The sequence below is a fragment of the Saccoglossus kowalevskii genome, chromosome 1, assembly GCF_978046115.1.
Source record: "Saccoglossus kowalevskii chromosome 1, keSacKowa6.1, whole genome shotgun sequence".
In the NCBI taxonomy this organism is placed as follows: Eukaryota; Metazoa; Hemichordata; class Enteropneusta; family Harrimaniidae; genus Saccoglossus; species Saccoglossus kowalevskii.
Genome location: NC_140641.1, coordinates 38,857,926 through 38,879,673, shown reverse-complemented (window position 1 = coordinate 38,879,673; position 21,748 = coordinate 38,857,926). Strand labels below are relative to the sequence as shown.

The 21,748-nt window shown below is 33.5% G+C and overlaps 1 protein-coding gene across 1 annotated transcript in view; it reads left to right on the top strand.

Annotated features, from left to right (window-relative positions):
- The window catches only part of LOC100369010 (cAMP-dependent protein kinase catalytic subunit PRKX-like), a 133,205-nt gene extending 112,471 nt beyond the window's left edge, over window positions 1-20,734 (top strand). Inside the window, exons 3-7 of the mRNA XM_006825822.3 lie at window positions 10,655-10,918; window positions 17,834-17,953; window positions 18,767-18,862; window positions 19,741-19,876; window positions 20,426-20,734. Of these exons, the coding sequence (XP_006825885.1) occupies window positions 10,655-10,918; window positions 17,834-17,953; window positions 18,767-18,862; window positions 19,741-19,876; window positions 20,426-20,551 (742 nt within the window). The 3' untranslated portion in view covers window positions 20,552-20,734. The remainder of the gene's footprint in view (window positions 1-10,654; window positions 10,919-17,833; window positions 17,954-18,766; window positions 18,863-19,740; window positions 19,877-20,425) is intronic.
- The last annotated feature ends 1,014 nt before the right edge of the window (window positions 20,735-21,748 follow it).

The window sequence follows — 21,748 nt, the reverse complement described above, 5'->3', positions numbered from 1 at the left end:
AACAGCGTTGTCGTCATCATCATGATCATTTTCGTCGAAATCAATATCGTCGTGCTTAATGCAAATATTATGGATGATGCATGCAGCAAGCACGATTTTATTGATTTCATTTACGTCTGTGATATCGATGCCATTCAGAAGTCTCCTAAATCTTCGTTTCAACGATCCAAACGCCCGTTCAATAATCACTCTTCTTCTTGACAGAGAAGTGTTGAACAATCTCTGGTGTTCGTCTAAATGACCATTGTCACGATAGGGTGTCATGAGCCAATTTGTCAACGGGTACGCGGCATCACCTATAACATGATATTGACCTCGTTGACAATTGCCCATTCCGGTGTTCCAAAGGGTAGAATTTCGTAAGACCCTGGCATCGTGCATTCTGCCCGGACATCCTACGCTGACGTCAATAAATTGTAAGTCTTCACGACAAACACCTTGAAGAACAACAGAACGGAACTTTTTCCGATTATAATATGCATCAGGTTGTTCGTGTGGCGTAGATATAGGTATATGTGAGCCATCGACGGCTCCTATGATATTTGGAAGGTTGCTGGTGTGCATGTCATTAAAACATGCCGAAATGCCCTGTAGTTCTCTTCTGAGTGGCCAATGAATAGTGTTATTCAATAAATGAATTAAAATCACGTTTGTTACTTGACGTCTAACTTTGATTACAGACGATTCAGTTATGTTAAATAACTGTGCTATATCAAGTATCGTCTCCATCGACCCGACACATTTTAAAAAAATCGCTATTTTTTTGTCGGGTAATATCGCTGGTCGACCACCACAATGAATTGGTTCGTTTTCAATTAGCGGCCCCGTTAGAATGTCTGCCAAATACTCGAACACAGAATGTGGCACTCTAAACGCTCGTCTGAATCGGCGATCTTGGTATTGTGGTACTGTATATTCCCAAAAGTTGTTAATTTTCACGTGATCATCTCTCAGACTGCAAAAAAATATAGGTATACTATTTTAGTCAGTGATACGATAAAAACTTAAAATAAAGACAGTAGAATTTTCATGTATTTGTACAAATAAAATTAAACATTTCTTTGTTAAAACAAGGTAACTGCTTGAATCAAAAGAGAGTCGGCAAATATTACTATTTTTATTTAAATAAAAACTTATCATATTTATGATTACTTACAGTAGAGTTACTAACAGTAAATTATCGGTTTCTATTTCTTCCTCTTCGAATAACTCCGATATTACACCGACCATACCCAGCGAACGTTGCCTGTGTTGTGTCATTACGAAACCGGGCTGTTACTCAAATGTGCCGTTAAAGATGGAACGCCCTCGATTGACCTTCACGCGACCGATGTGCCTATCACGTGATCGGCATATTACGGCGTATCCAACCGGCGCGGCCAATCGAGTCCACCTAATGTATCATGGCAGGTACCACAATGCATCATGGGAGGTACCACAATGTATCATGGCAGGTACCACAATGCATCATGGGAGGTACCAAAATGTATCATGGCAGGTACCACAATGTATCATGGCAGGTACCACAATGCATCATGGGAGGTACCACAATGCATCATTGGAGGTACTAAAAAGTAAAATTGTAAATGGTACCATAGACCTTCTAAGGTCTATGATGACACAAACAATATTGGTGTTGCTGAATGGGATTCAAATAGTTACACTAAGCAGTATTGTACTATATTGTAAAGTAATGTTACATGTAGGTAGCTATGGAAATCAGACTTTTTTTTTATGTACATGTACTACAAATGTATGAAAATATGTCACGACAAAATAATAAGTATAATTAAAATAATCTTCTATTTTGATATGATAATTATATACCCCTTACAATATGAACAGGATGATTGACTAATGACTATATAATGGTCTCTTTGAGGTGTTAATAGTGTGAAATGTGTGCGCAAATCTGCTTCATCTATCGCAAAATAGTTTTCCTCTAATCCTCTAATTATGTCTTTCCAATCAATAGACGCTCACATAAACCAACAAATTAGTTTTGTGTATGCTTATTAAATGAAATATGGCTTATGTTAAAATGTTTTTTTTTTCCCATAGTCAGAATGTTCAAAAAAGCACAATAACAAAATTATCCATCCCATAATTCCTTTGGTACTACATATGCACTAATGTCTTCACATATATCTTAGTTTTCAGATTATGTATAGATTGTTACAACAGTATATGCTAGGAGTAACTTTTACAGAATGTCTGAGTCACATACCAATATTTAACTTATTATTCCATTGGAATGTTTTATTAATAAGGAAAACATGATATATCCGTAATATATTTTGAGTCATGTGTAATAGAATATTTTTTGTTCACTATGAGATCCTGCATTTCATGTAACATTACTAGTAAAAACAGGATAAATAAAGACATTAGTGTTGCAGTGGCATCAAAACATGGCATGGGATTTGACAAATGTGAAAGTACTTTTTGGGTATTTTCATACCTACCAGTAATAATGTGCTATACACATTAGATGACAGTCAAGTTTAATGAAGTAAGGATATCTGAATGCCATATTCCCTCTTCAAGATCATTTTGACATTGAGCTATAAAAAAAGAAAATCAAGTTCAAAATCAAATCATTAGTTTTATATGGCAGCCATTTTTTCAACCCCTATCATTGGATAGAAAATTACCATTGTGCGTATTGTGGTTACACTGTCGTGACAGAGCAATTAGTGCCTGGAACAACTTTTGTCATTATTGATGGTGAAATTGACCATTTACTGAGATTATCGTAATTTAAATATACATTTTACATTCTATTAGTGTATTTATGCATGGGGGATTTAGCTTTACTAAAAAGCAAGTTAGGAGTTGACTAATGCAACTGCACATTCAGTTAGTATTTGGTGAACAACTTAAATATACAAAGTGATGCAAAAAGTGAGGTAGAGTATACAATGTAGTTTTATCTTTTTGTTGACACGCATATTCTTTAATTAACTAAGGTCATTCAAAATTTTACAATTTACAAAATTGGTAAACAAATTTAAAATCCATTTGTCTTAAATATAGCTATATTAATTTTATCACATTGTTTTGAACAATTTTCACCTAATAGCACATGAACTTTTCAACATGTACCTGTCAATCATACCCTTCATTTTCAACTACAATAAAATTAAAAAGATTTTCTTGTTTCTCGACATAATAAATTTTCTCATATTTTCACTTTCACATTCTGTAGATATGTATTCCCATTTAGAGAACTTGATATAAATTAATAAATTCACCAAAACTTTTTTTTCATTGTGAAACCTTAACTGTAATTTGAGCGATTGACATTAGATGATATTGTGTATACATGTACAGCCTGATTCATTCATTTCCTATCTGATTGTGATTCCATAGAATCATACACTAAAAGTTCACCAACTAAAAAGCACCAACCTAGTTCATAACACTTAGTGGATAACACATTCACAGAATGGCTTTAATAGTTATTCTCCAGGTTCAGATCTATCGTCATCACGAAGGTGTAATTTGTCTTGCTATGACCCTGTAAACAGAAGGTTTAGATTGTATTGCCATCTTGTGTTATCTGCGGTCTTTGTGTAGTGTTATGTATTGCTATAAATGCCACCCTAAGGGAAGACATGGTAGAAATATTTCAGTTTTAAGAGGATATTGTGGTCTTGGGATCAGAATTTTGTTTTAATCTTGCTATAAAATAATAATAATAAATTCCCCTCGGTGTGATATTTTATTTGTGATCTGAAGATGGATATGGTATGTGCGACCTGAATTGAAAGTTTGCATTATTGTAATACATCAAAGGATGGTCAAAACTCCTATAAAACCTGTTGATTAGATGTGCATTTCTAATGTGAGCCAAACCGATCATTCAATTACATCTTAAATGTACATATATCTCTTGGAATACTTATATGCATGTATTTTTAATCCGATTTAAGTTGGTTATGGCAGCCATTTTAGTACTGAAAATTCATCAAAATTAAGCATTTCTGTAAATCCAGAACCAGACATTGGTCCTGTATATAAAAGTCAAAATTTGTTCAAACTTGGTATACATTTGTACATGAATTTCTTGCACAGTCCAATTAAAAATGGATGAAATATGTAAATTGGAAAGGTATTAAGGTTCTAAAATTTCAGTATTTGTTAAAGATGTAACCCAATCCTTGAAAATCATGTACCGGTAAATATGTCCATAGCATTAAAAAAACGACATTAAATGTCAGTGAAAATAAATGGTTTTACAGTAATTGATAATGCTGTCGCCTGTGTTTTTAAAATAATATATAAATATATAAAATTTGAATATATATATGCACCCTTGTTTCAAAAGAAGAATTCCAATTCTCGGGTATACAAAATTAATATTAGCTAATATATTAATTTCAGCATTCAAACAAACATGAAATGGTTTTGTTGTCACCTCATTTTCACCTCATTTCACATTTCAATATACACTTGTTTAGTAAAATTATCAGATAGCATTCTTGAGTATACAGACATGAATTTTTAAGAGGTTTTTCACAAATTGAAATATATTGGATTGTGGCAGGCAGGCTGACTCGGAGTAATATGGGTCAATACTGGAGTTATATTTAAAAAAATTAACTGTTTCCCCAGTGGAGTTGTTGAGGTTTATTGTGACAGTATTGTACTTTTGAGACTAAGCAATTTGGGCATTTTAATCCAGTTTCATTATAAATTAGTAATGCTTTTAATTATTATGTCAATTATGAAAAATGTAGGATCACTTGTTTAAGCCCGGAGTTTAGATCTGAATACTGTGAATGCAGTAATTATTCACTGGGTTTTAAAATTAGCTAAATTAACATGAACATGTGAAATAACTTACTGTTTTCTTGACAAATTCATGAAATTAAAACACGTACAGTGAAATAGTGAAATTAAATGTCAGTGAAAATAATGGATTTACAGTATGTATTTGCTCTATTTTGCTTACAGATCTTTCCATGGTCAGAATAAGTCATATTTCAATGATCCAACATACAAATGACATTTCTGGTTTATACATGTATGTGATTCTAGTAAAAATACACTTCTGATAGAGTGAATATGTTACTTATAATTGTGTTTTTGTACAGACTATGTTTAACTATTTTAAGCATTTATGCATTACATATCAGTGCTGTTATCTTTGAATCCTGCCTCTGATTATGTTATGTGTGACAGAATGTTTAAATTCACTAATTAGACCAATATGTATATTTCACCATGAAAATGCATGCATTCTGCCTGGCAACTTTGTCATATGTGAATCCAATTTACCTGGCATTTATTGTATAATATAAACTGGATGAATTATTATGTGGCAGTAGAAACATATCATCCCTGTAGTGTATGTAATTACTAGTCATTAATTAATAATTTATATTGGTATCGCAGCAATGAATGGAAACTTATGCTTGGCAATGCACATAGCATGCATGTTTATATTATAGCTCTTCCGCAGATAGGCCAGTGGATCTATTTGAATAATCCACTTACTATACTTTGAGGGCTTCACCAACTATAAACCAGATACCATGCAGATATTAAAATATAGATTTCATCTCAAATTTGTATATTTCATAATGATATATTGAATTGTTGACACAAAACTGGTTAATTTGCCCTAGGTTACCATGTAGGATATTCTCCAGGTTACCATTGAAGAAATTCTCTATATTGCCATGAAAATTATTTTCTAGTTTTCCACAAGGTATATTCTTGGTTACTATGGGAGATATTCTCCAGGTTGCCATGGGAGATATTCTCTTGGATACTATGGAAGATATTCTCTTTGTTATCATGGAAGATATTCTCTTAGATACTATGGAAGATATTCTCTTGGTTACCATGGGAGATATTCTCTAGGTTACCATGGGAGATATTTTCTAGGTTACTATGAGAGATATTCTCCGGGTTACTATGGGAGATATTCTCCAGGTTACTATGGGAGATATTCTCTTGGTTATCATGGGAGATATTCTCTACGTTACCATGGGAGATATTTTCTAGGTTACTATGAGAGATATTCTCTAGGTTACTATGGGAGATATTCTCTAGGTTACTATGAGAGATATTCTCTAAGTTACTATGGGAGATATTCTCCAGGTTACTATGGGAGATATTCTCTAGTTTACCATCAGAGATATTATCTAGGTTACCATTAGAGATATTCTATTGATCACCTTGGGAGATATTCTCTTGGTTACCATGGGAGATATTCTCCAGGTTACCATGAGAGTTATTCTCCAGGTTACCATGGGAGATATTCTCTAGGTTACCAAGGGAGATATTTTTCGTGGTACATATTCTCTTAGTTACCATGAGAGATATTTTCTAGGTTACTATGAGAGGCAATCTTTTGGTTATTATGGGAGACATTCTCCAGGTTACTATGGGAGATATTTTCTAGGTTACCATGGGAGATACCGGTATTCTCTAGGTTACCATGGGAGATATTCTTCTAGTGGATATTCTCTTAGTTACCATGAGAGATATTATCTTAGTTACCGAGGGCGATATTCTCTTCGATAGCATGGGAGATATTATCTAGGTTACCATGGGAGATATTCTCCAGTTTGTCATGGGAGATATTCTCCAGGTTGCCATGGGAGATACTCTCTTGGACACCATGGGAGATATTCTCTAGGTTACCATGGGAGATATTCTCTAGGTTGCCATGGGAGATATTCTCTAGGTTACCATGGGAGATATTCTCTAGTTAACCATTGGAGTTATTCTCTTAGTCATCATGGGCGATATTCTCTTAGTCATCATGGGCGATATTCTCTTAGTCATTATGGGCGATATTCTCTTAGTCATCATGGGCGATATTCTCTTAGTCATCATGGGCGATATTCTCTTAGTCATCATGGGCGATATTCTCTTAGTCATCATGGGTGATATTCTCTTAGTCATCATGGGCGATATTCTCTTAGTCATCATGGGCGATATTCTTTGTGGTAGATATTCTTTTAGTTACCATGGGGAATATTTTCTTGGCTGCCATGGGAGTTATTCTCCTGGTTACCATGAGAGATATTGTCTAGGTTACTATGGGAGATATTCTCGAGGTTTTTATGAGAGATATTTTCTAGGTTGCTATGGGAGATATTCTCCAGGTTACCATGGAAGATACATGATTGTATTCTCCAGGTCACCATGGAAAATTTTCTCTTGGTTATCATGGGAGATATTTTCCAGGTTATTATGGGATATAGTTTTCAGGTTACTATGGAAGATGCATGTATTATCCAGGTCACCATGGGCAATTTTCTCTTGGTTATTATGGGAGATATTTTCCAGGTTACTATGGGAGATAGTCTCCAGGTTACTATGGAAGATGCATGTATTCTCTAGGTCACCATGGAAAATTTTCTCTTGGTTATCATGGGAGATATTTTCCAGGTTACTATGGGAGATCTTCACTAGGTTACTATGGGAGATATTTTCTAGATTACTATGGGAGATATTCTCCTGGTTATCATGGGAGATATTCTCCAGGTCACCATGGAAAATTTTCTCTTGGTTATCATGCGAGATATTCTCCAGGTTACTATGGGAAATATTCTCTAGGTATCATGAGAGGTATATGTGTACTCCAGGTTACCATTGGAGATATTCTCTAAGTTACCATGGAAGATATTTTTTAAGTTAGTATGGGAGATATTCTCCTCGTTTCGATGGAGATATTCTTAAGGTTGCCATGGGAGATATTCTCAGGGTTACCATATTTTTCCATGACATGGTTTTTTCTCAGATACATGTATGTTCATTTCATGATATGTGTATGAGAATTTTAATTTGGGGTACTGGATCAATTAGCAGAGATATAACAGGTCTTTTTCTGTAATTGTTAAAACAATAATTGACTGTAAGTAGTCATGTTAAAAACTATATGTTGTCAACATGCTGTAACTACATGTTAAAACTACATTTTGTGCATGTGTTCAAACTACATGCTGTCTAGTCATGTTAAAAACTACATGTTGTCAACATGTGAAAACTGCATGTTGTCAACATGTTAAAACTGCATATTTAAACTACATATTAAAACTACATGTTAAAACTGCATGTTAAAACTACATGTTAAAACCACATATTAAAACTACATGTTAAAACTGCATGTTAAAAACTACATGTTGTCAACATGTTAAAACTACATATTAAAACTACATGTTAAAACTACATGTTCAAACTACATGTTAAAACTACATATTAAAACTACATGTTAAAACTACATATTAAAACTACATATTAAAACTACATGTTGTTTACGTGTTGAAAATCTACATGTAGTCTACATGACAAACTGTTGTCTGTATACCGATGACATAATTTAAAAATGACTGATTACTTATGAGGTTCAGTTCCCCAGAACTCTCTATCCTGGGATTAAAAAAGTAATTAATCTATTATACAAATTTGGTTCCTACTCTGAGGGTGTGCAGACATGTCCGCAGGGATTTTAGATGAATAGGCTAGAGAGCTCCATGAACCAACTGGTTTGTGGGATGAAGTACTTATATGACTATAAATATCTTTAAATATATAAAGTTTTATAAATGAACAATTAATTCCTCATAGATCATGTTGAATTTCAAGTCACATCTTGGTAAATATTTATCTATAGACTCTCAAGACGATCATTAATTCTCACTATTCTAAGTCTGTTGCCAAGGCAATCTGATTGAGACAGATATGTTTTTGACTCTCGTGTGCAAAGCACACATTGGGGGTCTTTGCAGTTAGGCTGTCTGTATGTGTGTGTGTGTAGGTGTCCTTTCCACTGATATCTCAAGACCCGTATGATGGTTTTTGATGAAACTTGGTGCATATATAGATACTTTGGGTTAATGCACAGATTTGATTAAGTTTTGGTTGAAACCATAGATATTAATTACCTAATTGTGTGATAATTAGCTAATTTGTAGCTGTTCCATGACTGTTCCTCTGATATCTAAAGAGCCACTCATTGGATTTTGATGAAACTGTGTACATAAAGCTATGGACTAATGCACAGACTGGTCAGTTTTGGGTAAAAATCCTTGCATATTAATTCCCTAATTTACATAATGATTAGTAAATTTTTCGGCTTTTCCACTGATATCTCGAGTACTAATCATCACATTTCAATGAAATTCGGTACATACATGTAGATGTCACAGGACATTGCACAGACCTGAGAGGTTTTAGGTTAAAATCTGTTCATATTAATTACTCAATGTGCATAATAAGTTGTGATTTTTTTGACAATGTGATGATCTAATTAGTTTTGGGTTTATTTATATACATTCATAATAATTACCTAATTTGCATAATCAGCTTTTCAACTAATTTAGTTAAAGTTAATCATCACATCATAACAAAACTTGGTACATTTCCACCCTGAAGCAATACACATGCCTAAATCTATGCATAATAAGTGCTTAAATTATATAATAATTCATTTTTAATTGATTATTTTAATGTTGAAAAACATGCTTATTGATCTATTATTAGCCCATCATTGATATCTAAAAAAATCTGATTTAAATTGAATTTATCACAGAGGTGCTCTGAAATTAATTAGGCTGGAAACCACAGATGAAAAAAACCCAAATGTATTTTGTGTATTCTAAATTTTGAAAATGTGAAACACATTGTTTTCACATTGTACATCTCAAATAGCAGACAAATAATAGTTGCCAAGCTTCTTGTTTGTATAAAGGCTAATTTTAAATTTTGAATTAATTTTAATGTGTCCCAATACTGTCAGCACACAGGAGTTCTTTTTAAGCTTTCTTTGACTTTCATAGAAGGAACCAACAGAATATGTTGAAAACTAATTTGACTGAACAGAAAATCTAACGTAACATAATCAATGCACTCAGTGCCAGCTGCATGTACACATACAATGTATTATAAATAGTTTATTTTTGTCTCATAATTCAGAATAAGATTTCAAGTTTTAAATTAATACATGCATGACATGTGTGGCAATGTTGTAATCAATTCTTGTGCACACAATCGATTTCATAATGAAGACAATAATGATATGCATACTTTGTCAGGTCACATGTTTCATAATGAATAATTGCTATGAATAAATGAACTCTAGAACTGCATTGAAGAGAAGACATATAACATGTATATTCAATTGAAATCTGCTATTTATATACTCCTATTTTAAAAGCAAAGTTGAACTATTATCAACGTGTGTGATCTGCTAAGTTTGTTAATTATATACAAGATGCATCACCACCATATCACATAATAGTTTTACCATTATGCAGTGAAATGTTAACTGGAGCTTAATTTCTAGCTACAAAATGTAATAAGCAATGGTTCATTTTTTACAGAATGATTATTACAGTTGCAATTTTTGGTGAATTGTAGCAAATATGATCATGACAATCGACAAAATTGTAGTTACAGGACATTCATGTGCAATAGAGCAAATATGCATAGCATGCTGGGAAATTTGTATTCACTTTTATATAACAGTTCTTGGTCATTTCATTTTTGGGATATACATGTCTCAAGCATTCAGGAAAGGGTCTTTTTTTAAATAGTCCAGGATATACAGTTTTCTGAAGATGGTTCAAATTAACCCTACATAGTACTAAAACAATCAATCACAACTAATTGTATTTGTATTTTCTACCCGTAGATGTTGGAGTCACCATGACAACACTTTTCTGTACATGTTATTAGAATATGCCTGCGGTGGTGAATTGTTCACATTCTTACGTGACCAGGGACGTTTTAATACGGCTAATGCCTTATTCTATGCGGCAGAGATAATAACATCTTTAGATTATTTACATAATCTTGACATTGTGTACAGAGACTTAAAGCCGGAAAATGTACTACTCGATCGAGATGGACATGTTAAAATTACAGACTTTGGATTTGCTAAGAAGTTAGAAGATAAGTGAGTATATATTAAATATTCATGTTATTTCAAAAATATTTGTAGTTCAAGACTTTTCACACTCTTCTCTAATTCTTTTGATAATTAAAAAGTATTTTTGAAACTTTTTTGAAAGTCATGATAACTTATAGGCTTCATTATGGTTTCTATACTACAACAATTAGGTGTCATTTATTTTCATAAAATCTGCCTGTTTGGGACAGGTGGATAGAAGTTAATGTCAACGCTTGCTTATGGTCTATTGTTGACCCATTCATTTATATTTTTGTTCGTTGATTTATGTCTTGTGTACAATAGAAGTACACAGCAGCTGTAAAGTGTAAACTTCATTGATTATACCACGAGATAACATCACTTTTAGTAATGAAAATATCTCCTGTAGACTGCAAAGGTTGCAGGGTTCAAACATGCTCATCTTCACCTCGATATGTACACTTTGCACCTGCTAACATAAACTTATCTAAATCTTATTACTCAGTAAAAAAACACTCCATTATATATACAAGGATGTGTGCAATAATGGTCAAGAATCAGTCAAGCCCATTATTTAAATGACGACAGTCGTTGTGCCGCATCTTTTTTTTTTTTGTATGATTTTTTTTATTTTTCACACAACATAAAAATATACAATAACAAAAGCATACATACACAAAAAAAAAACTGAAACGAAAACAAGAATGAGATGTGGGCTAATATGTGGTGTTTTCTATTTTGTACCCTTCAAAGCCAGCTGTCATGTTTTGTTTGTACTATTTCAATAGCCAAAAAGAAATTATTTACAATTACCAAAAAACATTTTAACCAGTTCGCTTCCTTGGTATTAATAAAATTGAGCAATGTTGACTGCTGGCTTGAAAGATAGGCTATCCGTTAATCCAAATCCTAACTGGCTCCCATTTCTGATAATGATATAATATTTTGTCTCTATTAAAAGCAAGTTGATGTTCTATATGTTCATGGTCTTTTATGTATGCCTTGAAACCAAAGAATGATAAGATTTTCACTTCTCCCCTACATTTGTATATGTATTTTGTAAACTATAAAATAAAATGATTCAACATAATATTTTTCACCTCATGGATGCCAAGTATAATATTTTGTACATTACAATCTGTATTTGAAATTAAATTACAGTTTTGCTGCAGTTTTTCCCACAATGACTGTACACAGTGGCATTCCACAAACAAGTGCTCTATGGTTTCAATTTCTGCATGACACATAACACAGAGAGGGGAGGCTACTAACTTCCATTCAAAAAGTTTTGAAAACGTTGGAATATATCTATGAATAATTTAAAACTGAAAAGCTCTAAGATCTGTTGAAATTGTAGTTGTGTAAGGTAGACTGAAAATTTTTTAAATAATGCATCCCATGCCGCATCCTGTTCGATATGGGACTCATAGCCACGTATACAATGCATGTAAAATACATTGTTTATTTACATAATTTTAAAACACGCTGTGCGACGACCACCATGCTTTAAGCAAACATTCCCATCAAGCCCTGTTACTAGTATTTAACAATGAGTCCCCATGCACAGTGCCATATTGGTCTCTATAATGTGTGAGGTGAAGCATCTAAACCCTGCTCCAAATTCAATATGACACTGTGGAGGATTCTTATAAATCACCACTATTGGGATTAAACAAATCTAGTCAACTTAGGGGGCTTTTTGTTGAGGTGGATTTTAATAATAATACCTGCGATTATATATCAATGTGAAGTGATAATGTGAAGTGACATCAGAAAAATCTCTAATTCTGATAGTAGTGGATTATAAGGCACAATAATGAACAATATACAGAGTTTTATTTCAATTATAATGCCCAGAGATGTTGAAAAATTTAATATGCAATGTACATACAGTGGTGCATTTGAGAAGAAAGAAATAATGGGCTAGTTTCTTTTGGATACATGCAGTCCAAAAACACAGACTTATGGATTAACCTCTGTGCATCCATCAGTCTGTATATTCACACATGCTCCCAGGTCCGATGAAATTCAAATTTTACATGTGTCAAATATTATAAATTCAGATATGTACATGCATTTGTTTCATGATCAGATTCAAGATGGCCGCCATTCCTGTAGATCTCAGTTGTGCATTGATGGAATATGTTTATACTTGGTACATATGGAAAGCCATGACTGTCTTATCCTACTCATTTTTACTAGATGATAGGCATTCACCACAACATGTTACGCAATCACCAAAACATGATATGCATTTATCAAAACATGATATGCATTCACCACAACATGTTATGCAATCGCCAAAACATGATAGGTATTCGACACAATATGATGGACATTCGGCGTAATATAATAGGCATTCACCACAACATGATATGCATTCGCCACAACATGATATGCATTTATCACAACATGATACACATTCGCCATTACATGACAGACATTCACCACAACATGATATGCATTCACCACAACATGATATGCAATCGCCAAAACATGATAGGTATTCGACACAATTTGATAGGCATTCGGTGTAATATGATAGGCATTCGGCGTAATATGATAGGCATTCGGCGTAATATGATAGGCATTCGGCATAATATGATAGGCATTCGGCGTAATGTGATAGGCATTCGCCACAACATGATATGCATTCACCACAACATGATATGCATTCACCACAACATGTTACGCAATCGCCAAAACATGATAGGTATTCGACACAATATGATAGGCATTCGGCTTAATATGATAGGCATTTGCCACAAGACTATATGCATTCGCCACAACATGATATGCATTCGCCACAACATGATTGCATTTATCAAAACATGATATGCATTTATCACAACATGAAACACATTTGCCATTACATGATAGACATTCGCCACAACATGATATGCATTTGCCACAACATGATATGAATTTATCAAAACATGATGTGCATTTATCAAAACATGATGTGCATTTATCACAACATGATACAAATTCGCCATGACATGATAGACATTCACCACAACATGATATACATTTATCAAAACATGATATGCATTCACCACAACATATGCATTTATCAAAACATGATATGCATTTGTCAAAACATGATATGCATTTATCACAACATGATACACATTCGATATTACATGATAGACATTCACCACAACATGATATGCATTCATAACATGATATGCATTCACCACAACATGATATGCATTCACCACAACATGTTACGCAATCGCCATTACATGATAGACATTCACCACAACATGATATGCATTCAACACAACATGTTACGCAATCGTCAAAACATGATAGGTATTCAACACAATATGATAGGCATTTGGCGTAATATGATAGGCATTCGGCGTAATATGATAGGCATTCGGCGTAATATGATAGGCATTCGCCACAACATGATATGCATTCACCACAACATGATATGCATTCACCACAACATGTTACGCAATCGCCAAAACATGATAGGTATTCGACACAATATGATAGGCATTCGGCGTAATATGATAGGCATTTGCCACAAGACGATATGCATTCGCCACAACATGATATGCATTTGCCACAACATGATTTCATTTATCAAAACATGATATGCATTTATCACAACATGAAACACATTTGCCATTACATGATAGACATTCGCCACAACATGATATGCATTTGCCACAACATGATATGCATTCACCACAACATGTTATGCAATCGTCAAAACATGATAGGTATTCGACACAATATGATAGGCATTCAGTGTAATATGATAGGCATTCGGCATAATATGATAGGCATTCGGCGTAATATGATAAGCATTCGCCACAACATAATATGCATTCGCCACAACATGATTGCATTTATCAAAACATGATATGCATTTATCACAACATAAAACACATTCGCCATTACATGATAGACATTCGCCACAACATGGTATGCATTTGCCACAACATGATATGCATTCACCACAACATGTTATGCAATCGTCAAAACATGATAGGTATTCGACACAATATGATAGGCATTCAGTGTAATATGATAGGCATTCGGCATAATATGATAGGCATTCGGCGTAATATGATAAGCATTCGCCACAACATAATATGCATTCGCCACAACATGATTGCATTTATCAAAACATGATATGCATTTATCACAACATAAAACACATTCGCCATTACATGATAGACATTCGCCACAACATGGTATGCATTTGCCACAACATGATATGCATTTATCAAAACATGATATGCATTCACCACAACATGATATGCATTTGCCACAACATGATTGCATTTATCAAAACATGATATGCATTTATCACAACATAAAACACATTCGCCATTACATGATAGACATTTGCCACAACATGATATGCATTTATCAAAACATGATATGCATTCACCACAACATGATATGCATTTGCCACAACATGATATGCATTTATCAAAACATGATATGCATTCACCACAACATGATATGCATTTGCCACAACATGATATGCATTTATCAAAACATGATATGCATTCACCACAACATGATATGCATTTGCCACAACATGATATGCATTTATCAAAACATGATATGCATTTATCACAACATGGTACACATTTGCCACAACATGATATGCATTTATCAAAACATGATATGCATTCACCACAACATGATATGCATTTGCCACAACATGATATGCATTTATCAAAGCATGATATGCATTCACCACACCATGATGTGCATTTATCACAACATGGTACACATTTGCCATTACATGATAGACATTTGCCACAACATGATATGCATTTACAACAACATGATATGCATTTGCCACAACATGATATGCATTTGCCACAACATGATATGCATTTATCAAAACATGATATGCATTTATCACAACATGGTACACATTCGCCACAACATGATATGCATTTGCCACAACATGATAGACATTCACCACAACATGATATGCATTCACCACAACATGATATGCATTTATCAAAACATGATGCACATTCACCATTACATGATAGACATTCACCATTACATGATAGACATTCGCCATTACATGATAGACATTCACCACAACATGATATGCATTCACCACAACATGATATGCATTCACCACAACATGTTATGCAATCGTCAAAACATGATAGGTATTCGACACAATATGATAGGCATTCAGTGTAATATGATAGGCATTCGGCATAATATGATAGGCATTCGGCGTAATATGATAAGCATTCGCCACAACATAATATGCATTCGCCACAACATGATTGCATTTATCAAAACATGATATGCATTTATCACAACATAAAACACATTCGCCATTACATGATAGACATTCGCCACAACATGGTATGCATTTGCCACAACATGATATGCATTTATCAAAACATGATATGCATTCACCACAACATGATATGCATTTGCCACAACATGATTGCATTTATCAAAACATGATATGCATTTATCACAACATAAAACACATTCGCCATTACATGATAGACATTTGCCACAACATGATATGCATTTATCAAAACATGATATGCATTCACCACAACATGATATGCATTTGCCACAACATGATATGCATTTATCAAAACATGATATGCATTCACCACAACATGATATGCATTTGCCACAACATGATATGCATTTATCAAAACATGATATGCATTCACCACAACATGATATGCATTTGCCACAACATGATATGCATTTATCAAAACATGATATGCATTTATCACAACATGGTACACATTTGCCACAACATGATATGCATTTATCAAAACATGATATGCATTCACCACAACATGATATGCATTTGCCACAACATGATATGCATTTATCAAAGCATGATATGCATTCACCACACCATGATGTGCATTTATCACAACATGGTACACATTTGCCATTACATGATAGACATTTGCCACAACATGATATGCATTTACAACAACATGATATGCATTTGCCACAACATGATATGCATTTGCCACAACATGATATGCATTTATCAAAACATGATATGCATTTATCACAACATGGTACACATTCGCCACAACATGATATGCATTTGCCACAACATGATAGACATTCACCACAACATGATATGCATTCACCACAACATGATATGCATTTATCAAAACATGATGCACATTCACCATTACATGATAGACATTCACCACAACATGATATGCATTCGCCACAACATGATATGCATTCACCACAACATGATATGCATTCACCACAACATTATATGCATTCGCCACAATATGATAGGCAATCACCACAACATGATAGGCATTCACCACAACATGATACATTACATGTTAAGCATTCACCACAACATGATAGGCATTCACTATAACATGATAGTCATTCACCACAATGTGATAGTCATTCATCACAACACAATAGGCATTCACTGAGACATGATAGGCGAGCATATTCACCACGACATGATATACATATGCCACCACATGGTAGGCATTCACCATTAATACATGGTAGGCATTCACTATAACATATGGTAGGCACATTCACCACAACGTGATAAGCATTGGTTGATATTATGGATAATGCTTTGCAAGTCATGCAATATCTAATGCTATAATGAAAACGAGGACTATGTCAATGACTTATAATAGATCCTTATAAATGTGGGAAATTCATTCATGTGCAGGCATTGACCTCAACATTGTCAGATTATTGTCATATTAATATTGACATTAATACATTTGTAGTACAAATTAAAGTCAGAAAACATTTAATAGAACTAAACACTATTTAAACAAAAACTACACATGATATTCTGATAATAAAATCCATGGTAATTATAACACTGGAAATATACCCAGCAATTCAGTTTAATTAGTTAATTACTCAGCTATCAGTTGTAAACAATTATAATAATTATATGCTTTATACTAGAACATGGACTTTATGTGGTACTCCAGAATACTTAGCACCTGAAATCATCCAAAGTAAAGGACATGGAATGTCTGTAGATTGGTGGGCATTAGGTATTCTTATATTTGAAATGCTGGTAGGGTAAGTTAAATAATCATTATACATTACTGTAATTAACCTTTTCAACACCAGATTTCGTGCTCAAGTTTGTCTGCACTTTTTTCTTATATTCTTCAATATTTCTGTAAATTTCCTAATATTGGAGCCAACAGACAACAGCTTTTAGTCAAAAAATTTAGCTATTTTTGTCCGAATCTTCTGAAGGAAAGTGGGACTATTTTGTGAATTTGTGATGAAAAGAAGAAACTGGTGGTGAAAAGGTTATTATTGCCAATTTTTATTATTTAGCTGTCCTTATTGATTTCTCTGGTTATATTATCTGCAGTGCATCATAAGAACATATACATGTACATGTATGTGTCTACTAAAGTTGTGTTATTGGAGTGGCCGACTGGCAGCCATGATATTAGACATAACAATCTAACAGTGTGGACAATTTAAATATTTCCATAAAGTACATCTGTACAGTATGAATGTTATATAGTATAGGAATTAAAATATCACAAACTTTATAAACTTGTTTTTTGAAAAACAAAAATCATGATATATATTAAACAATGTACATATGTACAGCTGGAAATTCAGAAATCTGCTTAATAGTTCTTCCACATTTAGTTTTCTATGGTCAAAATAAGTAAATTAATATTTTAATAATTGAGTATACAACAAAATGCAAACAACTTTGGTTTATATGTACTTGTATTGGAGATATGCTTCTAATAGAACAAATATGGTAAATATGTATTCTGGATTGATGACAACTATTGTACTGGTTTATTAAACCATCTTGACATGTCATCAATTTGAAAGTATTTTTTATCTCATTATTTTCAGATATCCTCCTTTTTTTGATGACAATCCCTTTGGTATTTACGAGAAAATTTTGGCTGCTAAGATTGAATGGCCACGACATCTAGACCTGAATGCCAAGTAAGACATCAATAATTATATATAACACGTTTTCATTCTTCTCTGAAATATTTGCTCAGATTGTGACAGATTATAAGTTAATGAAATATTACTAAATATGTTCAATAGTGAGAGCAATGGGAGTGTATAATTTAAAGAAAGTCAATACATATTACCGGGGTATATCATAATATGTATTTTTTTTATTAATTTTACATTGGCCTTGGCCAATAACTTCTACTCGATGACGGTAACGTTAACAGAGACTTATGACCTCAAGTGTACCTGTGTACCCAAATCAAGCATTATTTCTGCAATTCTGAATCCAAAACTTATAGGCATACATAGTACAATTTACTTCAAACTTGGTTCTACAATATTAAACCCTGTTTAGCAATGGATGCCCTTTTGTTAAATAGATCTGATTCAAAATGACCGTTGAGTGGCCATAATGTTTGCAAAAATGGTGTTCCAGATCCATACATCGATTTTATATCTCTAACACGTGATTCAAAATTGCTTCATGGGATATTTGTGCTTGCATTCTATAAGTCGGTCATGATCTAGATCAAACTTTTGATGATCTAGATAAATTTTCAGATAATACTAATATACATCTATTAGTATATGATGGGACATATTTTCGAATAATTAGTTTTTGTTGATAGTATTGATGGCAAGTATTCTTAAGAAATGTAATAGATGAGAGACCTCTATGATTTCATAATTAGAAAACTGTTGCCTAGAGCAACAACAAAATAAAGATTAATATCAGATAATGTTTCATTTCCGATATTGCATATCTCCTACAGACGAGATGTCTGCATGTCTATTCCATCATACAGATTACTATGTGTCTATCTATATTGTTATCAATATACCTCGTTTATTCTGAACAGAGATTTGATCAAGCGATTGCTGGTGATCGACCGAACTAAACGACTTGGGGCTATGAAAAATGGAGCTGAAGATATTAAGAAGCATAAATGGTTTAAAGGAATTGATTGGGAGGAAGTCACAGATCGTAAATTAACTGTGAGTTACAATGCCTGGGTAGTACAATCAGATCTACAAATGTTGAATAGTGAACGTGCATGATTACATCTATGAGAGTATTGTTTGTATTCATACTAGGTATATAGAGTGTGTTACAAGTACAAGATGGTAGTTGTACTGTGCATTTTAGTTCTTCTATTAGCAGCACACCTTATGCGTTAAGAGTCATATGATTTTGTTATAATAATTATGGCATTCAAGTACTTTTTACCTCTGATGTCTTGGTCAATAAATAATCTGAAAAGCGACTAAAATTTGTTTCTTTGTTATTTCTAATGCTGAAACTACTTGTACATAGAATGTGTCACAAACTTCTCTGGTCACAATCAACTGCTTTGATGAAATATGCAAAAATTACTAAAAATGTTATTACTTTGCAAAGTTCAAATATATTGTATTCAGTTTGTTTTTTCTTCAACGGAGCAGGATGATATCGTTGATGCAAACATTGCCCTATTGTGTGGTGATTATTTCTTCCACAGTGCAGGGTAATTTCATTAATTTTAATGAAGTTCATTCTGATTACAGCCTCCAATCATACCTGAAGTACTGCATGACGGCGACACACAGAACTTTGATGAGTATGATGAAGAAGACTGGCAGAATGCTGCTGAAGTTAGTGAAAAAGATGTCGAGATTTTCAAAGATTTCTGAGCCTGTGTGCTAAGATTTTGATTAGTATTTGTCCATATTGACCAGATAACATTTTAGGTAAACATGACCTCTTGACCTCTATGAAATGAGAGCATGCATTCCTGTGCTTTTAATATTGTGGGCATGCTTGTGCTTTTAATGTTAAAATCAAACTGAAATTGACCACAATACTTGATGATGATGATGTTGGAAGATTGTAATTTAACCTCTGCATTTCTTTGTCAATCTGTGTACAGTTTTAATTAGACAGTTTAATCTTTTTTTTGGGGGGGGGGGGGGTGTTCAAATAGGATGACAGCATTATTGGAATTATTGTATTCCCTCGAGGGTGTATTTCTCACGTTTTTGGGTTGTTAGTGATTGAATCTTGCTGCAACAAAAACAGGTGAATGAAACAGTGAGAGAACTGTACGTGGATTAGATATAAACCCAGTCACATGTGTATATTGACCAAGTAAGAGTGTTTGTGATTGGATAAACCCAGTCACATGTGTATATTTACCAAGTAAGAGTGTTTGTGATTGGATAAACCCAGTTGCATGTGTATATTGACCAAGTAAGAGTGTTTGTGATTGGATAATCCCAGTTGCATATGTATATTGACCAAGTAAGAGTGTTTGTGATTGGATAATCCCAGTTGCATGTGTATATTGACCAAGTAAAAGTGTTTGTGATTGGATAATCCCAGTTGCATGTGTATATTAACCAAGTAAGAGTGTTTGTGATTGGATGGACAATGTCAAATGACCCTTTGATAGGAAACTTGGTTAATAGGTGAATACACATTGTACCGTAATGTACCATGTACCGTAAACGTTCGCATTCAAGGAGTATGTATAATGTATGTATAATGATTGAGGTGGCCTGTTACTTTATAAATTAATGTGTCTGTTGAGGTATATATTGCACACGATGACATGTGATTGGACTTGTCTGGCTGAATATTTACCATACTGCCCAAATGTTAATATAGATGGCCTGTTGAATGGATAAGTGTCAAAATGTAAGATCACCTGTGATTGGATGAACTGGACAAATGTAAAAATGTAAGAATACACATGATTGGTTACACTGGCAACAATTACCAAAAAATATTTTATTTTAATACTTTAATTTAAAATTAATTTTTAGATAAATTAGTTTGCTATAGTTAAATAGTTAGACCAGTTGATAATAACACTTTATTCTGTATATGCT